Source organism: Rana temporaria, chromosome 5 (assembly GCF_905171775.1).
Source record: "Rana temporaria chromosome 5, aRanTem1.1, whole genome shotgun sequence".
Lineage (NCBI taxonomy): Eukaryota > Metazoa > Chordata > Amphibia > Anura > Ranidae > Rana > Rana temporaria.
The window spans coordinates 303,266,499-303,291,203 of record NC_053493.1 but is presented as its reverse complement, the minus strand read 5'-3'; the positions used below and the strand labels follow the sequence as shown (position 1 = coordinate 303,291,203).

The following is a 24,705-nucleotide window of genomic DNA, read 5'->3' as shown; positions in this document are numbered from 1 at the left end:
CTTCGCTTAGCCGGGGGTGGAAGGGTCCACCCACCTAAGGGTCTCCTTAACCATCCTGACTAGTGGGGGAGCCAAAGAGCCATCAAGGCCGCCGACACTTTACATCACCTTCCAGCTCGCTGACCGAAGAATCTGGAGAAGCAGCGTAGGACTGTAAGGATCCAAATCCTTTGGGCCGCATCAGCCAAGGAGCCATGTAGAATGGTGGACTGGCTCCGTGTGTGGGATGTATCCCATTTCTTTAGGGATTGATCTACCACATATTTCACCAGAGACTTTTCATACTTCATAGTTTCCAGTCTCTATTTCCCTCAACCGCCTGGGCATCACATTGGTCACATAAGGACTTGCCCTCCGGGACTCGTGTCCCATATCCCCAGCAGGCTCTGCGTTCAGAGCGGCTGTCACGGCAGTGGGTAAGGTGAATGGAGGAGGAATGCAACGTCTCCTCTAGTTGGAGGAGGAATGCAACGTCTCCTCTAGTTGGAGGAGGAATGCAACGTCTGCTCTAGTTGGAGGAGGAATGCAACGTCTCCTTCCAGTTGCAGGAGGAATGCTACGTCTCCTTCCAGTTGCAGGAGGAATGCTACGTCTCCTTCCAGTTGCAGGAGGAATGCTACGTCTCCTTCCAGTTGCAGGAGGAATGCTACGTCTCCTTCCAGTTGCAGGAGGAATGCTACGTCTCCTTCCAGTTGCAGGAGGAATGCTACGTCTCCTTCCAGTTGCAGGAGGAATGCTACGTCTCCTTCCAGTTGCAGGAGGAATGCTACGTCTCCTTCCAGTTGCAGGAGGAATGCTACATCTCCTTCCAGTTGCAGGAGGAATGCTACGTCTCCTTCCAGTTGCAGGAGGAATGCTACGTCTCCTTCCAGTTGCAGGAGGAATGCTACGTCTCCTTCCAGTTGCAGGAGGAATGCTACGTCTCCTTCCAGTTGCAGGAGGAATGCTACGTCTCCTTCCAGTCCTCTCGTCGTCGGAGGAATGCGACTTCTCCTCTCGTCGGAGGAGGAATGCGACTTCTCCAGTTGCAGGAGGAATGCGACTTCTCCAGTTGCAGGAGGAATGCGACTTCTCCAGCTGCAGGAGGAATGCGACTTCTCCAGCTGCAGGAGGAATGCGACTTCACCTCCAGCTGCAGGAGGAATGCGACTTCACCTCCAGCTGCAGGAGGAATGCGACTTCACCTCCAGCTGCAGGAGGAATGCGACTTCACCTCCAGCTGCAGGAGGAATGCGACTTCACCTCCAGCTGCAGGAGGAATGCGACTTCACCTCCAGCTGCAGGAGGAATGCGACTTCACCTTCAGCTGCAGGAGGAATGCGACTTCACCTTCAGCTGCAGGAGGAATGCGACTTCACCTCCAGCTGCAGGAGGAATGCGACTTCTCCTCTTCTGTCTAGACGGCGAATCTCGTCTAGATCTAGACAATAAATGGAGAAAGTTGTGGTCTGGCAAGGTCTCGGACATCCTGGACCACAAATTGCTGGTCCGATCTTTTGAGCTGCAAAAGAAAGATTGGGGGGTGGGGACACCAAACGCAATCTCAAACCCTTGAGAATGCAACCTCAGCCCCCTCCCCTTGCCTGCACCTACCCAGTGCGCAACGGCTGGCTGCAAAAAGGCAGTGACCTGTCCATAACCTCTGGACAGGACGTCAGCAAAAAATACATACAGTCTGCGGATGACCCATAAATGCTACCCAGACCAGGGAAGCCAACCAGAAGAAAAAACATCTATTTATTATTATTTTTTGTTTTTATATTATCAAAAATATACATATACTTTTTTTTTTTAACATATAGTGCATCCTGGTGCAGACTCAGCTTGGGGGAAGCCACCGCTCACTGTCTGAGGAAAATTCCCGCACTGACAGGAGGCAGACCTTTGAATCCCCGGCCTGGTGACGTCACCGCCCCCTCCACCTCGCGCCTGCGCCGTGAAGACAGCCTAACGGCACCTGCGTGGTCGCCGGACCACCTGCCACTGCGTGAACACGAGAGCCAGGCCTCACTATCACAGAGGCCCCGCACATGCGCAGAGCGGCGGCAGCGCCCGTGACCCGGAAGTACCGTGGCACCCTGGAACGCAAATGCATTCCATGCGCCGTGAGGGGACACAGAGGTACCGGAGAGTACCAGAAAATAAAGGGAAACAAACAAACAAATAGACACAGAGGCGACTGCCATGGAGGAAGTGAAAAAGGTTCAGACCTTGCCAGCCGTTGATGCGTCCACCTTCAGGCATACCGTGGCAACCTCCATTCCATCACTGGGGTATATATTTTTGGAAGTGCGGTTGTTCACCTTTTTCCTTTCAAGCTTTGTTTCCATGCATTGCCTGAACCCAGGCTTCTGAGAGGACACTGATTGCTTAGTGCACTCAGCTGGAGCGGCAGATCCCTTCTTCTCTATGGAGTGTATACTGCCAAAGAAATGCACAGGCCAACTTGTAGCTCAGCCCTGAGCTGTACCGCATGGATGATATGCCAAAAATTTGGGAAATATTCCAAACGGACGCCAGCAGGAACAAACGTGATATAGGTCCATGAGGAGGACAAAAAAGGAACACAGTACTGATAGGTGAGCTGACTTTTATGGGTATGGGGTCCTATAGCATTGGAGAGGAGGCGGGATTAACCCACACGTAGGCTGCCATGGAGTCAGTCAGGAAAATTAGATATTCACACGGTGCTTCATAACAAAATTGTACATTTTTCAGAGTGTGTGTGTATAGGAGAACATGCATTTCCTGGTCTATGCAAAAGACAAAAGTGCTTAAAAATGCTGCACCAACCAATCAAAATACTTTATAATGACCTGCAAAATAGCAATGTGAAAAATCAATTCATCTACAAACAACCAATGAGAATTCACTTTACTTATGTAACTACAGAAAACTGAAATCTGTTTGGTTGCTTTGTGATTTCATACTCCATCATTATCGTTCTTTGTATTTCTTAGTTAAATGCGCCTGAATAAAAGCAAAATGGCCACGTATGCCTTCGCCCCCATTTACACTTGGCGTGAGTGTAGCTAGGCATTTAAAAGTGTTTTTATTGTGCATTTGTACAAGTATTTATTGCTTGGACTTGTATAGTGTTTGCATTACTGGTCCTAAAGACTTTTAAATGGAAGCGTCTAAAAAACGCACATAAATACATGGGGGCAAATCCACAAAAACGTAGCCTAACTTAACTTTTACCATTTAAGTTACACTGGCGGAAAATTTCTACCTAAGTGCCCGATCCACAAAGCACTTACCTAGAAATTTTCGGCTGTGTAACTTAAATGTCTCCGGCGCAAGGCGGTCCTCTTCTGCAGGGGGCGATGACAATTTAAATGAGGCGCGCCGGCCGTACTGCGCATGCTCGTGACGTCATTTTCCCGACGGGCAGCGCGCGAAATTACGTTACGCCGGGCTTTGTGGATTGCGACGGGACAATAAAGTTGCGTCGGGTAAAAAAAAAGTTACGCGCCGAAAAATAAAATTCAAAATTTAAAAAAAATAGCGGCGATCGAAAAAAGGGTCTGTTTTTACAAGGTGTAACTAGTTTACACTTTGTAAAAGCATCCCTAATTTTACGTATGCAAACGTAAACTTACACAGAAAAAACAAAGCTGAAAAGCTTTGTGGATCTCCGTAAGTCCGTAAGTCCTCAACGCGAAATGCCCCCAGCGGCGGATGCGGTACTGCATCCTAAGATCTGACAGTGTAAGTGTCTTACAGATGTCAGATCTTCTGCCTATCTTTGGAAAACTGCTTCTGAGGATCAGTTCCAAAGATAGGCACAGGGATACGCAGGCTGAACAGCAGTTCCGCCTGCGTATCCCTTTTGAGGATTTGGCCCATGGTTTCCACGTTTTTAACCTACAGGTAAGCCTATAATAAGGCCTACCTGTAGGTACCGTGAATATCTTCTAAAAAATGCACCGTTTAGGAGATATACACTGTATCCGCATGTGCCGACGTCATATGAATATGCGCACTAAAGAAACGGCTCGCTCGTGCCATTTCTTCAGGAGCTGAGCTGTGCCGTGACCGGTGGTTCCCTCGCGTATGCGCGAGAGTGCCGTTATCGCAGCTCTGGCAAATCACAGCGCCGGGGCACGAGAACCCGGAAATAACTCTGGGAAACATGTCGTTGGTCACAACAATGTACGACCGCTGCAACAGCTCCGATCTAAGGCAAGTATTTTATGATGCAATTATGCAAAAGGTAATGGTCTCCGAACTTCAGCCCTTTGCTTATCTTTATCTGGCCAATGGGACACTTTTTCTTACACTGACACCAATGACGAGAAACAAATCCTCCCACTGTCACTAATAATGAGACACTACTCTTCTCACAAGCATTTATTTTCTACTCCAACTGGCCACAGTCTGCAGGCCACAGTAAAAATGGCCCATGTACACTTTAAAGTTTCAAGCAACAGGCGACAATGCTCAAGTGTAAAGAGGCCCATTGAGAATAAAATAATTTATTATCTCAAGCATTGTTGTCTTTCGGGAACTGGAAAAAAAAAACTTGAATAATCCAGAGCAACCAATCAGAACTCACTCTGTTGGAATTAGATGACTTAATGATGGAGTCTAATTGGTTGCAATGAATATACGGGCTTAACAATCACCCCTCTACTTCTGCAGCTAGTCAATTTATGTAAACTCTCCAAGAAGAGATCTACAAACTACATTCAGTACCTGCAGCAGAATCTTGTTCTGAATTATTGAAATTTGCTTTGTGGATGACTTAAAGTGGATGTAAACCCAATTCATGAAATTTGAACTGGGCACATATATCTGCAGTATTATATTTTGTTATCTCTCTTCAAAGAGCCAAGTCCCTTAACTCTCTCCTGACCCGTTCCTCTTATAAGCCTGATAACTCCTGACAAATTCTCTGACACATCAGATAAAGGCAGCCTGAAATGTCTGTCAGGGGAGGTTGCTATAAATAGATTAGCAGGCAGCTGGCCCTATTACAGAACAGCTCTGAGAGTCTCTGCCTATGATGAGAGGGGGGGTGTGCCTTTCCTCCAATCAGCAATTTTAGCTATCTTGGCTGTATGCCCAGACATCACACTCTGTGTTAAACAGGAAGAGAAAATCTTCTAACACATCTGAACTTTCTAAACAGTATATAAATGTGAAGACAGGAGATATAAATGTAAAACCTATGTAGGGAGATTTTTTTCATCCCTGTGTATCATCTGAGGCTTTTCACTTCACTGGGTGTATGGAGGGTTTACATCAGGGGTGCCCAACCTTTTGAGGAGTGAGGGCCACTGAACTGACTTGGTAACCGGTCGCGGGCCAAAATTGGTGGAATGGGCGGATGACAGGTCTGTGTCCAGGCTGCATATGCAAATGGGGGTAAATAGACATAGAGACAGTGGTGGATGGTGGATTTGGGGGGCAGCAAACAGCAACCCCCCCCCCAGCAACGTGGCAGAGACCCCTTTCCGGGTGGTCTGGCCCAGCACATATCCACTTCTGTGACGGAGCTGTGTTGTCCTCTCCTGGAGTGCGGGCAGCAGCCGCGGCTGCTCAGGCGTATGCTCCTCCAGCTTCCTCTGCCATGTGACTTCCGCCTAAGCGTTAGGCATCCAATAGGATCGCCTGACGTTTTGGCCAGTCGGGAAACAGGTCTCACAGACCTGCTTCCTGATTGGCGGGAAGGAACTTTAGTGTGATAATAGCGAAAATTCATTTGCTATGGTCACACAACTGGATGGGCTCAGAGCGCAATGAGGATTCGTTTGAAAGCAGTCCAGTAACCACTGTAGACCAGATATGCCCATTTATACTCTGTGATTTCAGCAATAAACTTACCTTTAATAACAGTCTTCAATTCAGTTTTCCCCGGCTGTTGCTGTCCCAAGCAGAGTGTATTTGGTATTGATTGTGATAGGAGGTGGCGTTATACAGGAAGCATCAGCTTATGCGGCTCTGCTCTGCAGCTGCTTGCTTTCTCTACCGCCGGCCTCATTCACAACACTGATACTCTGGAATGGCGGGTCGGCGAAACCACCATCCTAGAGTAAGAGGTCGCGGGCCACATCAGAGGGCTTCGCAGGCCACATGTGGCCCCCGGGCCACTGGTTGGGCACCCCTGGTTTACATCCACTTTAACAAAGAATTCCATACAAAATACATGTCTTTTGTTGTCCTAGATTGGAACAAAATACCTGGGGCTGCCCAGGGCCATCTTTTCCATTGGGCACGCTGGGAAGTTGCCCGGGGGCCCCGCTTGCCTGGGGGGCCCCACCAGCTGCCCAGCAACCCCAGTAAAAAATTGTGGAGAGTGACGGGTTAGAACTGCCCATGCCCAGTTTGCGGAAATCACAGAGAAGATCCAGTCCTCCACGAGTGCGGGGGGTTGCTGATATAAGGGGGGAGTGAATGCAAAAATGTAAGGGGGCACTGATGTAAGGGTTCCCCCTCCTATATTAGTGACCCCCCTTACCTTAGTGTATTTACTCTACGGAAGGTGGTCTCTGGTTCCCCTTTACATCAGAGTCTGCAGGATTCCCCCTTACAATGCAAGGGGGAACTTAGTATGTGGACCCTGATGTAAGTGGGAAAGAAAAAGCAGTGGACTCTGATATAAGGTGGTCTCTGGTCACCAGAGCCCCCCTCAACATCAGAGTTCCCCCCTTAGATCATGATCTGCAGCGTTCCCCTTTACATAAGAGGTCCCTTTCACTGTAAGGGGGAATCCTGCAGACTCTGATGTAAGAGGAAACTCTGTGCTGGCTGGGTTATAGTAACCTGACCTTCATGTCAATGAAGACATTTTTTTTTTTTACTTTTGTTTAACTTAAACACATTGCTAATAGCACTAGCTATATGTTTATAGTTTAAATACTAACATTTGTTCGGCACTGAAAACTGTAATTTTAGGTATTTTTTTTGCAGTGGCAGTAAAAAATGTGGTTCTGCCAGTAAATTTAATGATTTTTGTCAGTAAATTCTTGTGCGCGATTGTGTAGACAGGGCCCCAGTGCACTGTATTGCCTGGGGGCCTATAATGCTCTTAAGGTGACACTGGGGCTGCCATGCCCCTGGTAAAATTGAGAAATTAGGACCTAGGTTGGTGCCATTGAAAAGCCAAGCTCAGCCGGGTTATAGTTGTGCCAGGGACATGTGAGGCTTTCCCTACCAGGGCAGTAGAAACATCTAGACAGCTGACACCATTTCTGCACAGATAGAATGAAAGGCCAGATTTAAGTGCTGTGTGTTTTTCATTTAATACTGACCGACAGTTAATAACATGGAGAATAAGAAAGGGGAATTTTTTTATCATTTGAATGTATATACCTTTAATAAAACCATTCAGTGCTCAGTATAAAAGACTTTTATGGACGTCATTTGTTTGTCATTTTGAAAAGATTTAAACCGAGCAGATAATGGCAGTCTATTTTCCTGGAGAACAAGCAGCATTCTGACACACACATAATAATACTTCTGCCAGCACGGGGAATGGCTGATCTCATTTATTCCGGACACTTACCTGACAGCTCCTGCTTAACAAAGGAAAGCACGGCTAAGTAAACTTGGCAGTCTGCAACAATGATCTGTCTCTGCAAGCGGTCAATCATAGACTGGGCAGACTTCCTAACATCAACCTGAGAAGAAGAAAACAAAAGTATCAATATCAATGTAATGTTTCTGGTGAGTTCTCAGTCTGGTATACAAAAGCTGATACTGTATATGTATACTACAGGTCATACTGCTCAAAAACCACACAGAATATTTGTTAATTACAGGACAAAAACAAAGGTCAAGGTTATTAAAGCGGGGGTTCACCCAAAAAAAAAAATATTTTAACATTCAGCCGAGTTGTCAAAATGACATTAGGCTGTTTTTTTTTTTATTTCATTGCCGTACATACCGTATTTTCACCGCCGCTTCCGGGTATGTCTTCTGCGGGACTGGGCGTTCCTAATTGATTGACATCCTTCCGACCGGCGCATACAGCGCGTCACGAGTTGCCGAAAGAAGCCGGACTGCGAGACGGCTCTATACGGCGCCTGCGCACCGACGTTCGGCTTCTTTCGGCAACTCGTGACGCGCTGTATGCGCCGGTCGGAAGGATGTCAATCAATTAGGAACACCCAGTCAAGCAGATTACATACCCGGAAGCGGCGGTGAAAATACGGTGGGCCAGATTCACAGAAGAGATATGACGGCGTATCTCCTGATACACCGTCGTATCTCGTCGTATCTATGCGGCTGATTCATAGAATCAGTTCCGCATAGATAGCCCTAAGATCCGACAGGTGTAATTGACTTACACCGTCGGATCTTAGGATGCAATACTTTGGTCGCCGCTGGGTGGAGTTTGCGTCGTTTTCCAGCGTCGGGTATGCAAATTAGGTTTTACGGCGATCCACGAAGGTTTTCGCGTTCGTTACGTCGTCGCAAGTCTTTTTTTCCCGTCGCAAAGTTAGTCATGCTTTTTCATGCCTTAACTTTACACAGCCCATGTTAAAGTATGGCCATCGTTCCCACGTCAAATTTGAATCTTTTTTTTTCGGCATAAGTACGTTACGCACGTCGCGATTCACAAACACGTCGGGCCGCCGTAATTTCGCGCAAAGCACGTTGGGAAAATTGAGAACTTTGCGATTTTTTTGTGAATCTGGCCCGGTATGTATGGCAATGAAATAAAAAAAAACAGCCTAATGTCATTCTGACAACTCGGCTGAATGTAATGTTCAAATTTTTTTTTTGGGGTGAACCCCCGCTTTAAAGGGGTTGTAAAGGTTCTTTTATTTTCTAAATAGGTTCCTTTAAGCTGGTGCATTGTTGGTTCACTTACCTTTTCCTTCAATTTCCCTTCTAAGGGCCAGATCCACGAAGCAGTTACGCTGGCGTATCTATTGATACGCTGCGTAACTGCTAGGTTGCTCCGGCGTATCTTTGTTTTGTATCCACAAAACAAGATACGCCTGAAGCTGGGCCAGATCTGACTGGCGTACGTCTTAGTACGCCGTCAGATCTAAGGTCCATATTTACGCTGGCCGCTAGGTGGCGCTTCCGTCGATTTCCGCGTCGAGTATGCAAATTAGCTAGATATGCGAATCCACAAACGTACGTCCGGCTGGCACATTTTTTTACGTCGTTTCCGTAAGGCTTTTTTCGTCGTAAAGTTACCCCTGCTATATGAGGCGTACTCAATGTTAAGTATGGACGTCGTTCCCGTGTCGAATTTTGAAAATTTTACGCCGTTTGCGCAAGTCGTTCGCGAATAGGGCTTTGCGTAGAATTACGTTCACGTCGAAAGCATTGGCTTGTTGCGGGTTAATTTGGAGCATGCGTACTGGGATACCCCCACGGACGGGGCATGCGCCGTTCAAAAAAACGTCATTTACGTAGGGTCAAGACGTATTAACATAAAACACGCCCCCATCTCATCCATTTGAATTGCACGCCCTTACGCCGACAAAGTTACACTACGCCGCCGTAACTTACGGCGCAAATTCTTTCAGGATACAGAAAATACGCTGTAAGTTACAGCAGCGTAGTGTATCAGAGATACGCTACGCTGGACGGAAAGATGCGCTGAGGTACGTGGATCTGGCCCTAAATGTTGTTTTTCTTTGTCTGAATTTCTCACTTCCTGTTCCTCCTCAGCAAGCTATTCTGGCTGACTAACCCCCCGCCAGAACAGCTCGGATGATGGTGGAAAGCTTACTGAGTAGAAACAGGAAGTGAGAAATTCAGACAAAGAAAAAAAATAACATTTAAAAGGGAAATCGAAGGAAAAGGTAAGTGAACCAAAAATGCACTAGCCTAAAAGAACCTATTTAGAAAATAAAAAACGAACCTTTACAATCCCTTTAACCCTTTTGCTGGGCTCCACTATTAACTGGTGTTTTTTTTTTCACTTCCACTCCCCCCCCCAAAACAAAAAAAGCAAAAAACACATTTTCAGAAAGCATAAGACCAGTAGAATAAAAAAGGTCCTACAAATTCTAAAAGCAGAAAGGCAATTGTTCAGACTATCCCTCCCAGCTTCTGATCCTCACACATATGCTACGGATCTATGGGAACTGAACGTTTTCCTGCAGCAATTGAAAAACAGAGAGGGGAGAGTCTTCACTACAAGGGGGATCTATTCAGGCACTTGTCTCTATGCAGCATCTTTTCTGTTGGGCGGATAGAAACTCCCCTCATTGAATATTCTACTGAGAGAAGTCCAGGGGCATACCACCAAGTTCTCATCCAAGATCATCTGTCTGTTATAATCAGATCACTTCATGCCAGGAGCAACAGCAGCACTTGTGTAAGTGTAACCCAGCGTGGCAGCAGTGCCAGATGGGCGCTCTCTTTTAAAAAGGTCAAAGTTGGGTACAGCAAGACGGAGGAGAGAGGAGGATAGGACAAGAACATTACAGAGACAGAGGGAAATCCTGGGGGGGGGGGGGGGGGGGATCTTTTAAATAACGGTAGTGTTGGACAATTCTGAATAATTTGCTAGTTTACTCCATAATTCAAAACAGTCTGGTGTATAAAGATAAATGGCTAAACAAATGTTCCCTTTGCAGTGCAAACTACCGTATGTTCCTTTCAGGTCATTTGCATAGTAGACGTGTACTGCAGCGAGGCAATGTCGCACAGCCAGGGAATGCAGAGCAGTAGCACATGCCAGGGTTTGTAATGATGGTACTCTCAGCCTTGCCCTGCATAAAGATTTCCAGCTCGTGGGACAACATCCTAAGTACCAGCAGACCAGGCTGGATAGAAAAATCAATGATTTTAAATATTTTTTTTTTGATTTTTTTAGATTTGTATGAAATTTATTTTAACTACTTAGCCCCGGACCATTTGGATGGCCAAAGACCAGGCCACTCTTTGCAATTCGGCACTGCGTCGCTTTAACTGACAATTGCGCGGTCATGCGACGTACAGTACCTGCCGCCGAGAATGTGTTTTTAGCACGACAGCATCGCGCTGATTCTCGGCGACAGGGTGCCGACATCTCGCACTCGCTGGAATAGTAAAAGCACATTCCAGCGAGCACGTCATAGAAGCGACGGGGATCCGACATGGATTCCCGCCAATTCTACACGTGGGCGGCGTTTGGTATGAATCCTGAGGGGGAACTCCCCGCCGGATTTTAAATAAAAATCCGGCATGGGTTCCCCCCTCGGGGGCATACCCAGCCCTTAGGTCTGGTATGGGTTTCAAGGAGACCCACCCTACGCAGAAAAACCGACGTCCCCCTACAATCCATACCAGACCCGTATCCAAAGCACGCTACCCGGCCGGCCAGGAAGGGAGTGGGGACGAGCGAGCGCCCCCCCCCCTCCTGAGCCGTACCAGGCTGCATGCCCTCAACATGGGGGGGTTGGGTGCTCTGGGGCAGGGGGGCGCACTGCAGGGCCCCCCCAACCCAGAGCACCCTGCCCCCATGTTGATGAGGACAGGGCCCCTTCCCGACAACCCTGGCCGTTGGTTGTCGGGGTATGTGGGCGGGAGGCTTATCGGAATCTGGGAGCCCCCTTTAATAAGGAGGCCCCCAGATACCGGCCCCCCACCCTAAGTGAATGAGTATGGGGTACATCGTACCCCTACCCATTCACCTGCAAGCAAAGTGTAAACACAAATAAACAACACAGGGTATTAAAATATTTTATTAGTCTGCTCCGGAGCTCCCCCTCTCTTTAGCTCTTTCACGAGGGGGGGCTTGCTTCTTTGACGTCTTTGGGTGGGGGCCGCTCTTCTTCCCGCCATCTGGTTCTCTTCCGCCGCCGGGGGGGGGGTCGCCTTTATAAAAGCGCCCCGCCCCAGCGGGCTTCCTCCGACGTCTTCCGCGGGGGGTGGGTGCCGCTCTTTTCCATCGTCTGGTTCTCTTCCGCCGCCGGGGGGGGTCGCTTTTATAAAAGCGCCCACCCCCCGGCGGGCTTCCTCCGACGTTTTCGGCGGGGGGTGGTGTGCTTCTGTCGGCTTCTGTCTTCTTGCTTCTTCTTCTGTCTTCTTGCTTCTTCTTCTGTCGCCTTCTGCTGTCTTCGTTCCTTTAGGTGTTGACACGTCGCTTCCTCCCGCTGCAATGCCGGGTGCGGCGGCTCGCACCGACTTATATAGGCCACCTACGACGTCACAGTCCCATCATGCTCCGGTACCTACCCACATGATCCCTACCCACCTGGGTAGGTACCGGAGCATGATGAGACTGTGAGGCCTATATAAGTCAGATGCAAGCCGCGCACCCGTCATTGCAGCGAGAAGAGGCGTCGGGTCAACATCGGGAGAAGGCAGAAGAAGAGAAGTGAAGAAGATGACGTCACAGAAGAGCGGACTGGTTGCCGCTAGTATAGTGGCGGCCAGCCCTGAAGGAGAAGGCACCGGACAGCGGGAGGAAGAACCGGGGTGCGCTGAGTCAACAGCGGAGAGCGGCGAAAATAGAAGAAGACTCCTGGAGAGCGGAGAAGACCCCCAGAGAGCAGAAGGAGAGCGGAGGAGACCCCCCAGACAGCGGAAGAAGAAGCCCCCCCCCCCGGAGAGCGGAAGAGAACCAGACGCCGGTGAAGAAGAAGCCCCCCCTGCTGAAAGAGCTAAAGAAGACAGGGGGGGCCTCCGGAGCAGACTAATAAATTATTTTAAAAACCCTGTGTCGTGTTTTTATTAACTTTAACACTTTGCCTCCAGGTGAATGGGTAGGGGTACGATGTACCCCATATCCATTCACTTAGGGTGGGGGGCCGGTATCTGGAGGCCCACTTATTTGAGGGGGCTCCCAGATTCCGATAAGCCCCCCGCCCGCAGACCCCGACAACCAACGGCCAGGGTTGTCGGGAAGAGGCCCTGTCCTTAACATGGAGACAGGGTGCTCTGGGGTGGGGGGGCCCCGCAGTGCGCCCCCCTGCCCCAGAGCACCCGACCCCCCCATGTTGAGGGCATGCAGCCTGGTACGGATCAGGAGGGGGGGGGCCACTCGCTTGTCCCCACTCCCTTCCTGGCCGGCCGGGTAGCGTGCTTTGGATACGGGTCTGGTATGGATTGTAGGGGGACCCCCTACGTCGGTTTTTCGGCGTAGGGGGGTCTCCCTACAACCCATACCAGACCTAAGGGCCTGGTATGCTCCTGGGGGGGGGGGGGGGACCCCATGCCGTTTTTTTTATTTAAAAATTGACGTGGAGTTCTCCCTCAGGAATGCATACCAAATGCCGACGCTAGAATTGGCGGGAATCCAAGTCGGATCTCCCGTCGCTTCTATGACGGCTTTGTCTCCATCGCGGCTAGCCAGCTCGGCGCTGGCTCCCGCGATGGGGCTCGTAGGTGGTCAATCTCGCCGAGAAAGGGAGCGAGATTGACACAATATCGCAGTCACCCACTGTATCTCCCAAACAAAATTTACGTCTTTTTTTCCCCCACAAATAGAACTTTCTTTTGGTGAAATTTGATCACCTCTGAGGTTTTAATTTTTTGTGCTATAAACAAACATAAAGCGACAATTTCGAAAAAAAAAAACAATATTTTTTACTTTTTGCTATAATAAATATCCCCAAAGAATATATATAAAAAAAATACATTTTTTTTCCTCAGTTTAGGCCAATACGTATTCATCTACATATTTTTGGTAAAATAAAATCGTATTTAACACTCTCTTGGCCTTCTTACGATGCAGCACTTTAGTCGTTAATTGCCAGGCCCAAGCGCTGTCACTAAAACTGGATATCTTCTCTATTAGGGTCTAGAGAAAAGACCAACCAGTTACTGTATTTATTGGCGTATAACACTCACTTTTTTACCCTGAAAATGGAGGGTAAACTGTGCCTCCGTGTTATACGCAGGGGGCTGTGGAAAGTTTTTTTCCTGAAACTTCCCTCTTAAAGTTAGGGTGCGTGTTATACGCCAAAAAATACAGTACATAAATCAAGAGGACAGAAAATCTCTCTGACTTGCATAGGTCATGGCTATTAAGCCAGCCATAGACACATCGAAATTCATCCAGTTCAACACGAACCAGACGAATTTCAATTCATCTATGGGCAGGCTTGTTGTCTTTTTTTGCGCACGATCACTGCAGCTGGCTCTAGCTGGCAGCGGTGATCGTTGTATGCTGACAGCAGGGAAACCGCCCACTGTCAGGATACAATAGTGCAGGAGGAGGGAATCCTCCATCAACACTGACTGTGTGGATGGGAGAATCAGGCGATTTTCTTTCCTTCAACTGAAGGGTAGTGGGTAAAAGGTAGGACACTTGGCCCCAACATAGTAAAACTATTACCGTACGCTTTACAGAATATAAAAATCACAACCATACTTACATTTTTCTTGATCTTGTTTTTGATAGTTTCGATCACACCTTCATCACTTTCACACAATTTCTCTGTCATTCTCAAGTCATCACACGCCACTTGCATTTTTTCCTCTTCAAAAGTCATCATTGCATTCTACATAAAAAAAAAAGGGGGGGGGGAAATGTGAACATTAAAAATCTTTTTCAAAGCTACGTACATGTATCATTTTACATTTACACACAAATCATAACTAAATAATAATAATTAAAATGTTAAATTTCAACTGTTAATGTGATGACATCACTAAAGCACAAAGCTGTAACCAGTGTCTGCTTGGGAATACCATCTTGATCATAATGACCATCATGCTAAACATGTCAGACCGAGTTCACACTGGTATGACATATGCTCCTACTTAGAGAACACGTCACATGACGTGTACAAATGAATGGTTCCCTATGAGAGCTAACCTAACTGGTCCTACGCAAGTCGATCCAACTTTGAAAAAAGTTCCTGCACTACTTTGGTTCTACTTTGGTCCATTTTCAGCTCATTCAATATTATTGAAGTCAGATCAAAGTCGGATCCTCGTCCTAACCAGCTGATTGTGACATCCGATATGGTAATTACAGCAGCTGTAAAAGGAATTTATGTCAATCTGGGATTGTTTTGATTGGTCAAAGGACAAGTCGGACTATCTCAAAGTTGGAGCAAAGTGTATTCTGTTCATTCAAGTCAGATGGAAGTAGGACCGATGCAAGACTGATGTAGGACCGATGTCACAGGGCAAAGTCGGATCGACAGTCGTGTCGTACCAGTTTGAACCCGGCCTGAGGCAGAATATTTTTTTTACGCCACAGGGCCCATTAAAAGTATGCAACATTTAGAAGCATATAGTAGATATAGAGATATGAGGCTTGTAGTTGTTAAATATGTAAATAGGTCAGGTTTCCAGTCCTATAACTGCATATATGGAAAAAATTGTTTGAACAAGAGGGTCAAACCGAAAAGAAGGACTATAAGGAAATACACCTGACTAAATAATTATTCAAAAGTAGAAACATTTTAATTTAATATTAATAATACATATAATGGAAGAACTTGATTGGATAAGGAACAAGATTGGCTGCAGTGCGGTTCACCAACTATAGGGTATATTGAGACCAACAAGGCAGCCTCCACATACTAACAATAAAGAAAAAATATATACAAAACATATAAACATAAAGGCTATCCGGATATCAGATAGTATGGAGGGATATATATTACAGGGAAATCCCTGAATGAAGTTAACCAATAAACCAACTTATTGAAAAGTAGAGAAAATATATTATCCCTCCAGTCTCATCTGAAGCTCAAACTGCTGAGAGAAATAGGAAACCAGAGGTGGCAGAGATAGAAGGAAGAAGAATCAATGTAGCAATCTTGTAGCAATCATTTAGAAGCACCCCAGTTTAGAATATAAAAATGTAAAATGTCATAAAACAGCCTTAATGAAATGAACATCACATCAGAAATCCCCATTCACATGAAAAGGTCCCCTTTCACATCAGTCTTCCTATTACAGCAGAGTGGCCCCAAATTACATCAGATATCCCCTCCTATGCCATCCAAGTTCCCCTATAACATCAGAAGCCCCCCTTCCTATCAGAGTCCTACATCACAGAGTCCCCTCCTGACATCAGAGCCCTATCCTATGGCTCCAGCAGCATGACAGAGGGTGGGAGGCAGTGAATATCTAAATGGCGCACGTCTTTCCTCTCCTGAATGCTACAGCAGCCCTGCATCCCACCTGCCCTGGATCAGTGCCATGGAAGTAGCAACAAGTGATGCGTTCTGGCCCTAGAACTTCATTAGTATTGGTGTAGGCAGTCAGCCAACTTGCACCATGATGATGCATAACGCTGATCCAGAGAAAACTGCATCCCATGCACATGGCACCCCAGGGAAACCAAGACCCCATTGAGGAATACTGGTCAAAGGGAAGAACTGCACCATTGTCCAGAGCAAGTAATCATATTTCCCTCAGATTCTATTCTAACACAGTATAGGAAAATAATTGTCTGCTCTATGTAACAAAAAGGTATTTCCCTTCTGACATTTTTATGAGGTCCTCAAATGTTAAAAACAAAAAAACAAAAAACAACAGGTGATGGAATGTAAATAAACTAGAGATTCTAGCTTCACCTGATTTAAAGGTTTGGCTATTTAAAAAAAAAAAAAAATATTTGTAGTTGCAGAGGAGTTAAGCTGGCCATACGTGGATTGAAATGTGTCTGGTTCAGCAGGGATCAGCTAAATTTTTGTCCACGTATGGACAGGAAGATTGTACAGAAGTTTATCTACTGATCGACTTCTGTACAACCAGCCTATTGGATTTTCCCAATTCAATCAGCACTGCAGGCTATAGCTGACAGTGCTGATCAGTGTATGTTGACAGTGGGAAGTCTCCCCACTGTCAGAATACAATAGCTTAGTGGGGAAGATTCCCCCATCCACATTGAGTGTGTGGATGGGCGAATTGGGTAATTTTTTCCCTTTCAACCCACTAGTTGGATGAGAAAAAAAATGGCTCCCCTATGGGCTGCTCACACCTCTGCAATATGTGGGTGGGACATTAAAAATCCCGTTTGCTGTATTTAAGGTTTCTAATACATAGCACCTTTCATACTGCAAATACATCACATAGGTCCCACCTCTCCCCTGTTTCCTGCCCCCATTGTTAAATGAAAAAAAGATATATACACACACCGGTGTATATATATATATATATATATATATATATATATATATTAGGGCTGTTACGGATTAAAATGTTTGTGTTCGATTAATCAATATTTTTTTTAATCGATTAATCTACGAATTTCAAATAATTATAACGCACCACATACAGATCCGACTACTTTTAGCTGATCTCCTTGCAGGCTGATTCCCACTGCAGCTACCAACCACTGAAAAAATGGATAGCAGGATACAAAAAACACACAGCGCAGCGCTCGATGGGAATAGCATTAAACCTTTTATAGTCTTCAAGTAGGTAACAAAATAAACAGTGGAGATAAAATCAATGTAGCTACATAAACTGTAAAAATGGTGTGAGTAATACCAAACAGTAGCAAAAGCCGTCATAAAAACATGTAGCGAAGTATGAAACTGGTATAAAAATGTGTACAACAATACCACTGCTGAATCCAGATGAGGAGGGGTTAAAATCAGTCCGTTGACATGTAGATGTCCCGTGAAGGGAACTATCACAACTCCCAGTGGATGGCTGTAGAATCCTAGGTTGATAGAGGGAAGTGATAGAGGAAAGTGATAGAGGGAAGTGATAGAGGGAAGTTATGGAGGGAAGTGTAACAGCCCTTGCGTGTGGCATATAGTAAGGTCCCGCCAGCATGCAGATATGAAGGCACAGCAAAGGAGTCCTTCAGATGGACACGGCAAGCCCCGCGGGTGTCCGTGACGTCACCGGATCTCTCTGAAGACCCGGAGAGGTGAGTACCGATCAAAAGAATTTTGATCGAACAAAAAAATTAATGATTAAATCAAGGAATTAATCGTTAATTTCCACAGCCCTAATGTATATATTTATTTTCAAAATCACTGGTCCTTTTCCCCCGGCGGTGGGGTAAGTGATCAGGGAAACCGTGTCAGAGGTAGGGTAGGTATTGCAGCAAGAGTTGCTTTTTAGATTTTTTAAAGTCGTGGGAAATTTTATTTTTTTAAATGAATTATAAACTGAGTTGGACTTATATAGCAGTCTCTAAAGGGGATTCTTCTTGCAACATTTCTGTCCCCAAGTTTCCAGACACGAGTCTCTGCTGCAAAAATATAGGGGGTTTCCATTCTCCCTGTTGGGTTTGCAGTTTATTTTATAATTAGGAAAAGGAAACAAAAAGTAATAGAAACATTATACAGTGGGCAGAAACAGATCTGGGAACCATGACAAGAAGATCTGGCCTCCAGAGTTACCGAGATATAAAAAGCAAGCAGGTGACTCATGCCACCCAATAACACCAATAACTAAAATATCTCTTCCAGATGGACTGCCCCTTTAACAACGTCAATGCTACTTTATGATGTTCTTCTCATTGCACTAAGAAAATAGACATCATATTGGTGCAAATGTATTTTGTGCTACAATCTCAACACTCTGCATTTTGCAAGGAAGCATAGTAAATAATAAGTAGAGATAGTGGGTGGGAAAACGGGCAAAGTGACATACTTGAAAACCCATGATAAAGCAAATGATGGCACACTCCAAGTCTAAGCTATGAAATCCAGAGATCAGACAAATGTTTCAGCATGAAACTTCTTCCAAATCAGCCCTTCACTCACAAGCTGTGGTTGCTGTGTGTGGCCTTTAGGTAGGATGCAAAGTCCTGTATCTATCTTTAGACAGGGAAGTAAGCAGATCACACCAAGGTCAATGCTGAGCTGTGCAGTCACAGCCATTCAATATACTCGTCACCCAGAGGCAACGCTCCTAGTTAAACACACAACACCATCTCATCACTTCCCAAGATCAGCAAAGCAGTATTTAAAGGTGCACTAGAACTATGTCAAAGGGTTTCTAATGACATTCACAAATATGTATGTGAAAATATTTGTTTCTGTACAGAAATGTGACATTTAACATTTCTACAACACTTTTTTGTAGCCCACTGATGTATGTTAGCTTCTATCTTAAAGCGGATCTTCCCATCATCTGAGCACCAATGTGTGGCACTCGGGGCGCCCCCCACTTAGTATGCCACTGCCCCAGTGTGTGGCACCCAGGGCAGCCCGCCCCCCCCCCCCACTTAGTACGCCACAAAACTAAAAACACTATTTAAAAAGGAGCTCCTCCCAAAAGGAAATGCGCCGGTTGTCAGCCCCCCCCCCTCCCCCTCCACTGCCACATTTGGCACCTTTTGGGGGAATGGGGGGGGGGGGTCAGGTACTCCTATGCACACCCTTCTGCCTGCATGCCTGAGCTAAGGTCAGATGGCTTCCAGGATGTAAATACTACATTAATTATCTGCCCTTACTGAAGATGGCCGTAGCTAGAAATACTAAGGATGTGTTTTTCAAAGTGATTTATTAGCAAAATAAAGCATGGAGACATGGATTGATGGGACGAGTTGGCTTTGAATACCAAAAGTGAATTAAATAGCATTTTTGGTTTGTGGTGCTTAGGTGCACTGTAATTTTGCTTTACATTGTGGAAGGTAGTGGCAGTGCACTGAGCCTTAGTTAATCTAGGGGTGAAGGTCCATTTTAAGTGCCAACAACAAAGTGCCAACACAATCATAGCACACTGCCACACCATGTACTTTCCACCTCTCCCCTTTAGTTTGTGCAGCAGCAGCCCACCCAAGCACCAGAGGCCACAAAATGCACACATATGCAGCACTCTACACAACAGTAGTCTGACACCCTGCAGAACTCAGGGGGGTGGGGGGGGGGAGCTTCACGGTGTCCGATCGCTCTCTGTCAATATTGTGTAACCACTGCACTGTCACCTCATTTTCCCAGATGCCTGCTGCAGCCAAACATCAGATGACCCGCCAAGAAAACATCTGCCCGTGGCCCAACGCACTCTTAGGCCCCATACACACAAGAGGATTTATCCGTGGATACGGTCCAGCGGACCGTATCCGCGGATAAATCCTCTCGAGGATTTGCGCGGATTTCCATGCGATGGAGTGTACTCACCATCGAATCGAAATCCGCGCCGGAATCCTCTGGCGATGACGTGTCGCGCCGTCGCCGCGATGATGATGCGGCGACGTGCGCGACGCAGTCATATAAGGAATTCCACGCATGCGTCGAATCATTACGACGCATGCGGGGGATCCCCTCGGACGGATCGATCCGGTGAGTCTGTACAGACCAGCGTATCGATCCGTGGGATCCGATTCCAGCGAATAGATTTGTTGGCATGTCAACGAATTTTTATCTGCTGGAATTCGGAAATATCCACGGATAAAGATCCGCTGGAGCATACACACCAGGGGATCCATCCGCTGAAAACGATCCACTGAGATTTTTCAGCGGATGGATCCTCTCGTGTGTATGGGGCCTAAGGCTGCATTCACACCTGAGCGTAGGTCGTTCGGACGTTTTTTCTGGCGTTTTTTCCGGCGTTTTGTCACGCGTATTTATGCTTATTTGCACGTTTGCATACAGCGTCGTCCGACGTTTTTGTACTTCGACGTTTTTTATTTTAGCCAATAGGAAAAAATGATCATCTTTTCATCACTTGTTGCTATGTTGGTAGATTTTTTTTATCTTCTGCCTGGGTGAAATGTTCTATTGATTAAAGCGACAAAACACCCATAGCAAATGCTCGTTGTCGCGCTAGTCGCTTGAATCAAGCGTTTCCATTACTTTCTATGGGAAATAGAAACGATCAAAAACGCCCAAACCGCCCGATTCGCCCGACAAATAAGGGTCCGAAACTTGTTTGAGCTTCAGGCGTTCGGCGTCAGGCGTTTTGGAGTGGAGATGTGAACCATCTCCATAGGGAATATAGTATTTTTTCCCCTCTAGCGTTTTTGAGCGTTGCGCTTCAGGCGACAAAAGGCTCAGGTGTGAATGCAGCCTAAGGCCCCTTTCAGACTGAGGCAGGAGCTGCGGTTGCGGTATAACGCCGCTAAATATAGCGGCGCTATACCGCCGGGATTACCACGGGATTCGGCCGCTAGCGGTGCGGTATTAACCCCCGCTAGCGGCCGATAAAGAGTTAATACCGCCCGCAATGCGCCTCTATAGAGGCGCATTGCGGGCGGTATTGCCACGGTTCCCATTGTTTTCAATGGGAAGGAGCGGTGAAGGAGCGGTATACACGCTGCTCCTCTCACCGCTCCAAAGATGCTGCTGACAGGAGATTTTTTTGTCTCCCGCCAGCGCATCGCCTCAGTGTGAAAGCCCTCGGGCTTTCACATTGAGTCTGCAGTGCAGGAGTTTTTCAGGCGGGATAGCAGCGCTATTTTTAGCGCTTTACCGCCTGAAAAACTCCTCAATGTGAAAGGGGCCTAAGCCATAGCTTCTTTTTTTACTTATTTACAGTTCCAACATAAAAAAAATAAAACAGCAATAATGTTAATTGCAAATATTTTGTTAATATGTGGGGAACAATTTATGGATATGAATTGCCAAGGGGTGCATCAGTGAAAAAAATTGGATAATGGATAATCAGCAGAATAATTAGAGCGTTTAAAACTCGTCCAGGAAGGCAAAAAAAGAAAAATGCATACACTGCATTATAATGAAAGCTGCACAAACATGCACTCTTCACAGCAATGTCTCTGTGACTCAGTGTATGTGGTTGCATAGCATAGTCTCCATAAGACTTTGTAAAAACAGAGTCAAGCTAAGAATCACAATTTCAGTAAACAGTACAGGACACAACAACTTCTATTACTGCTATTATCCTCATAGACGCCATCCCTTACTGTAAAGTTCAGGGCTGGTCTGGAGTGTTCCAAGTGCCATTCCACTCAAACTGGAGTACTGTGGTAGAAATTGGGGAAGTACTTCCCATAGTAGCTGGGCCATTTGAAAAAACTGCAAGCCATTAGGTTCTGGCTAGGCTGTATACACGCTAGTTCTGACAGCGAAGAGCCTCTCATCTGGTTGCAGATAGCTTGCCCAGCTACTTCTGCCACTTCATGTATGACCTCTTTCAGCTGCTGAGAGAAGAAAGCAGAGAAATGCATCTTCCTGGGCATGTTCAGGAACCATGCAAGTTGTGACAAAAGGAGTTAAGGAGGCCTGCATCTGTATCTGAGAATGGTGAGGACATGGGCACTCCACTATAGAATAATGGATAGTATCTTTGTGTACTGGAAATATTTCTCTTGACTATAGAAGCCCAATTTAAAATTAATTTAGTTCTGATAGCCTGTTACATATGTACACTATAAAAGCTTTGAACCCAGAGGCCTAGATTCACGTAGGGAGCGCGTATTTGTGAGCGGGCGTAACGTATCCTATTTACGCTACGCCTCCGCAACTTTGACAGGCAAGTGCAGTATTCACAAAGCAAAGTTGCGGCGGCGTAGCGTAAATAGGCCGGCGTAAGCCCGCCTAATTCAAATATGGAACATGTGGGCGTGTTTTATGTTAATCTATTGTGACCCCGCGTAAATGACGCTTTTTACGAACGGCGCATGCGCCGTCCGTGAAAGTATCCCAGTGCGCATGCTCGGAATTAACCCGCAAAAAGCCAATGCTTTCGATGTGAACATAAATGACGCACAGCCCTATTCGCGAACGACTTACGCAAACGACGTAATCAACGGAAAATTCTACGCTGGCCCGACGTCCATACTTAACATTGGCTGCACCTCATATAGCAGGGGCCGGAAAAAGCCTAACGTAAACGGTGTATCTGTACTGCCACGGCCGGGCGTACGTTCGTGAATAGGCGTATCTAGCCGATTTATATATTCTAGGCGTAAATCAGCGTACACGCCCCCTAGCGGCCAGCGTAAATAGGCAGTTAAGATACAATGGCCTAGGAGACTTACGCTGGTCGTATCTTAGAGAAATTCTGGCGTATCTGATTCTTTGAATTAGGCGCCAAGATACGACCCCTCAGACTCAGAGATACGACGGCGTATCTGGAGATACGCCGTCGTATCTCCTACGTGAATCTGGACCAATGTGTCCAACATATTTTGCTTAAAACAGCAACATGTCGATATTTCTGATATGTGGATCTATAGTGCATCACTTTCAGTAGTTTACTTTCATAGATACAGTGGCGAATGGACATAACCTTCAGTAGGTTTTTATTGATGTCCAGTATTCTCACTGGGGAAGTTTACCGTAACTTTCTGCCTGTTCTAGTAACTGGTACCAGAGAGCAAATTAAACAGGACTCTACTGGGTCACAGTCATACCTGGAAAACCTACATCTTTAACCCTGAAGTAACAGGCCCATTGAATGTTTGGGTCATGCTGGTAGGCCCCTTTCACACAGGTGGTCCGATCAGATCCATCTGTCAGTAGTTTAGATGGATCTGAACAAAGTTTGAGGTTAGTTTACGGGCAAGAGGATGTTCATCTGATCTCGATCCTATTTAATATGTTCGGACAAATATGACGGATTGGAGATAGTCCGAGATGTAAACAGATGCACGGCCATTTACTTCTGTCTGTCTATAGGATTAACATGAGTGATTAACATGATTTAGAAGGGGATTTTATTCATGGATTCATGGATTCCCTGCTGATCAGAACAGACACGGCCAATGTGAGGGGGCTCTTAAAATCTTGATCTATGGTTATGGCTACTAAAGGAATCATAAATGCTTGTTGTTAGAGATATGGCTGCTTTTTTGTGCATGTGCATGTGCATGTGCATATTTCAAACTACAGAGAAACAACATTTTATAAACTGTGATCCACATACAAGAGTTACTTTAATCTGATTTCCTTTCACCTACACATTTAAAAAAATTAAAGTGAAAGGTTGCAAAAAAAAATCAAAACGTACCTGCTGATACCTTATCTGTGCTCCTTGCCTCGCTGAGTCACCATTGGAGCTCCCTAAAATTCCTGTAAGGTTCTATCTATCTTAAAATTTGCCAAGGCAATTCGGGATTGCTTATTGGCTTCCAATGCTGAATTTTGGGAGATGAGGCAAGGAGTATGGCCCTTGTACACACGACAGAGTTTCTCGGCAGAATTCGGCGAGAAACTCGGTCAGAGCCGGATTCTGCCGAGAAACTCTGTCGTGTGTACACTTTCGGCCCGATGGAGCCGCCGAGGAACTCGTCGAGAAAATAGAGAACATGTTCTCTATTTTCTCGTTGTTCTATGGGAGCTCTCGGCCCGCCGAGCTCCTCGGCGGCTTCAGGGCTGAACTGGCCGAGGAACTCGATGTGTTTGGCACGTCGAGTTCCTCGGCCGTGTGTACGAGGCCTATCTCTAGGTGTGCCATACCCACAAATACATGGGTTTTTGAGTGTCTGAAGCAGCATATGGCACACCTTACTGCACCTAATTATAAAGTGCTACTTTTTATCTAAGAAAGCACATTGCCACGTCTGCAGTTCCAGACTTATTCATTGGAATTCATCATGAAGTGTGCTGTGTCTTCACACTATGCATCCGTCATAGACAATTCAGACTTCTCTATGATTATGTACATTGACAGCCATAACTGATAAAACCTAAGCCCTGAGCGGACATATCTAGGACTCGCAAAAAACAACAACTCACAGACATACAGTCTGCGCCACACTAAGCTGGACAGAATATACACGAGATTAAAACAGACAAGTCTTCTGATAGAATTCATAAGCAAATCTGCCGTTGGTCAGTTAAACTCCTCTAACCAACATTTATATCTAAAAAGCCTACAGTTTCAGGGTTTTCTTTCTTTTTTTTTTTCATTCCTGGTCATGTGGTCATAGGTCTTTTTTAACCTTATGTTACCAAGCAGACAAGCTTCTAATCTACT

The 24,705-nt window shown here is 46.1% G+C and overlaps 1 protein-coding gene across 1 annotated transcript in view; it reads right to left on the bottom strand.

Moving 5' to 3' along the window:
* The window catches only part of TTC39C (tetratricopeptide repeat domain 39C), a 154,975-nt gene that overhangs the window by 37,604 nt on the left and 92,666 nt on the right, over positions 1 to 24,705 (bottom strand). Inside the window, exons 3-4 of the mRNA XM_040354078.1 lie at positions 14,277 to 14,402; positions 7,511 to 7,625 (exon numbers count right to left, since the gene is read on the bottom strand). Of these exons, the coding sequence (XP_040210012.1) occupies positions 7,511 to 7,625; positions 14,277 to 14,402 (241 nt within the window). The remainder of the gene's footprint in view (positions 1 to 7,510; positions 7,626 to 14,276; positions 14,403 to 24,705) is intronic.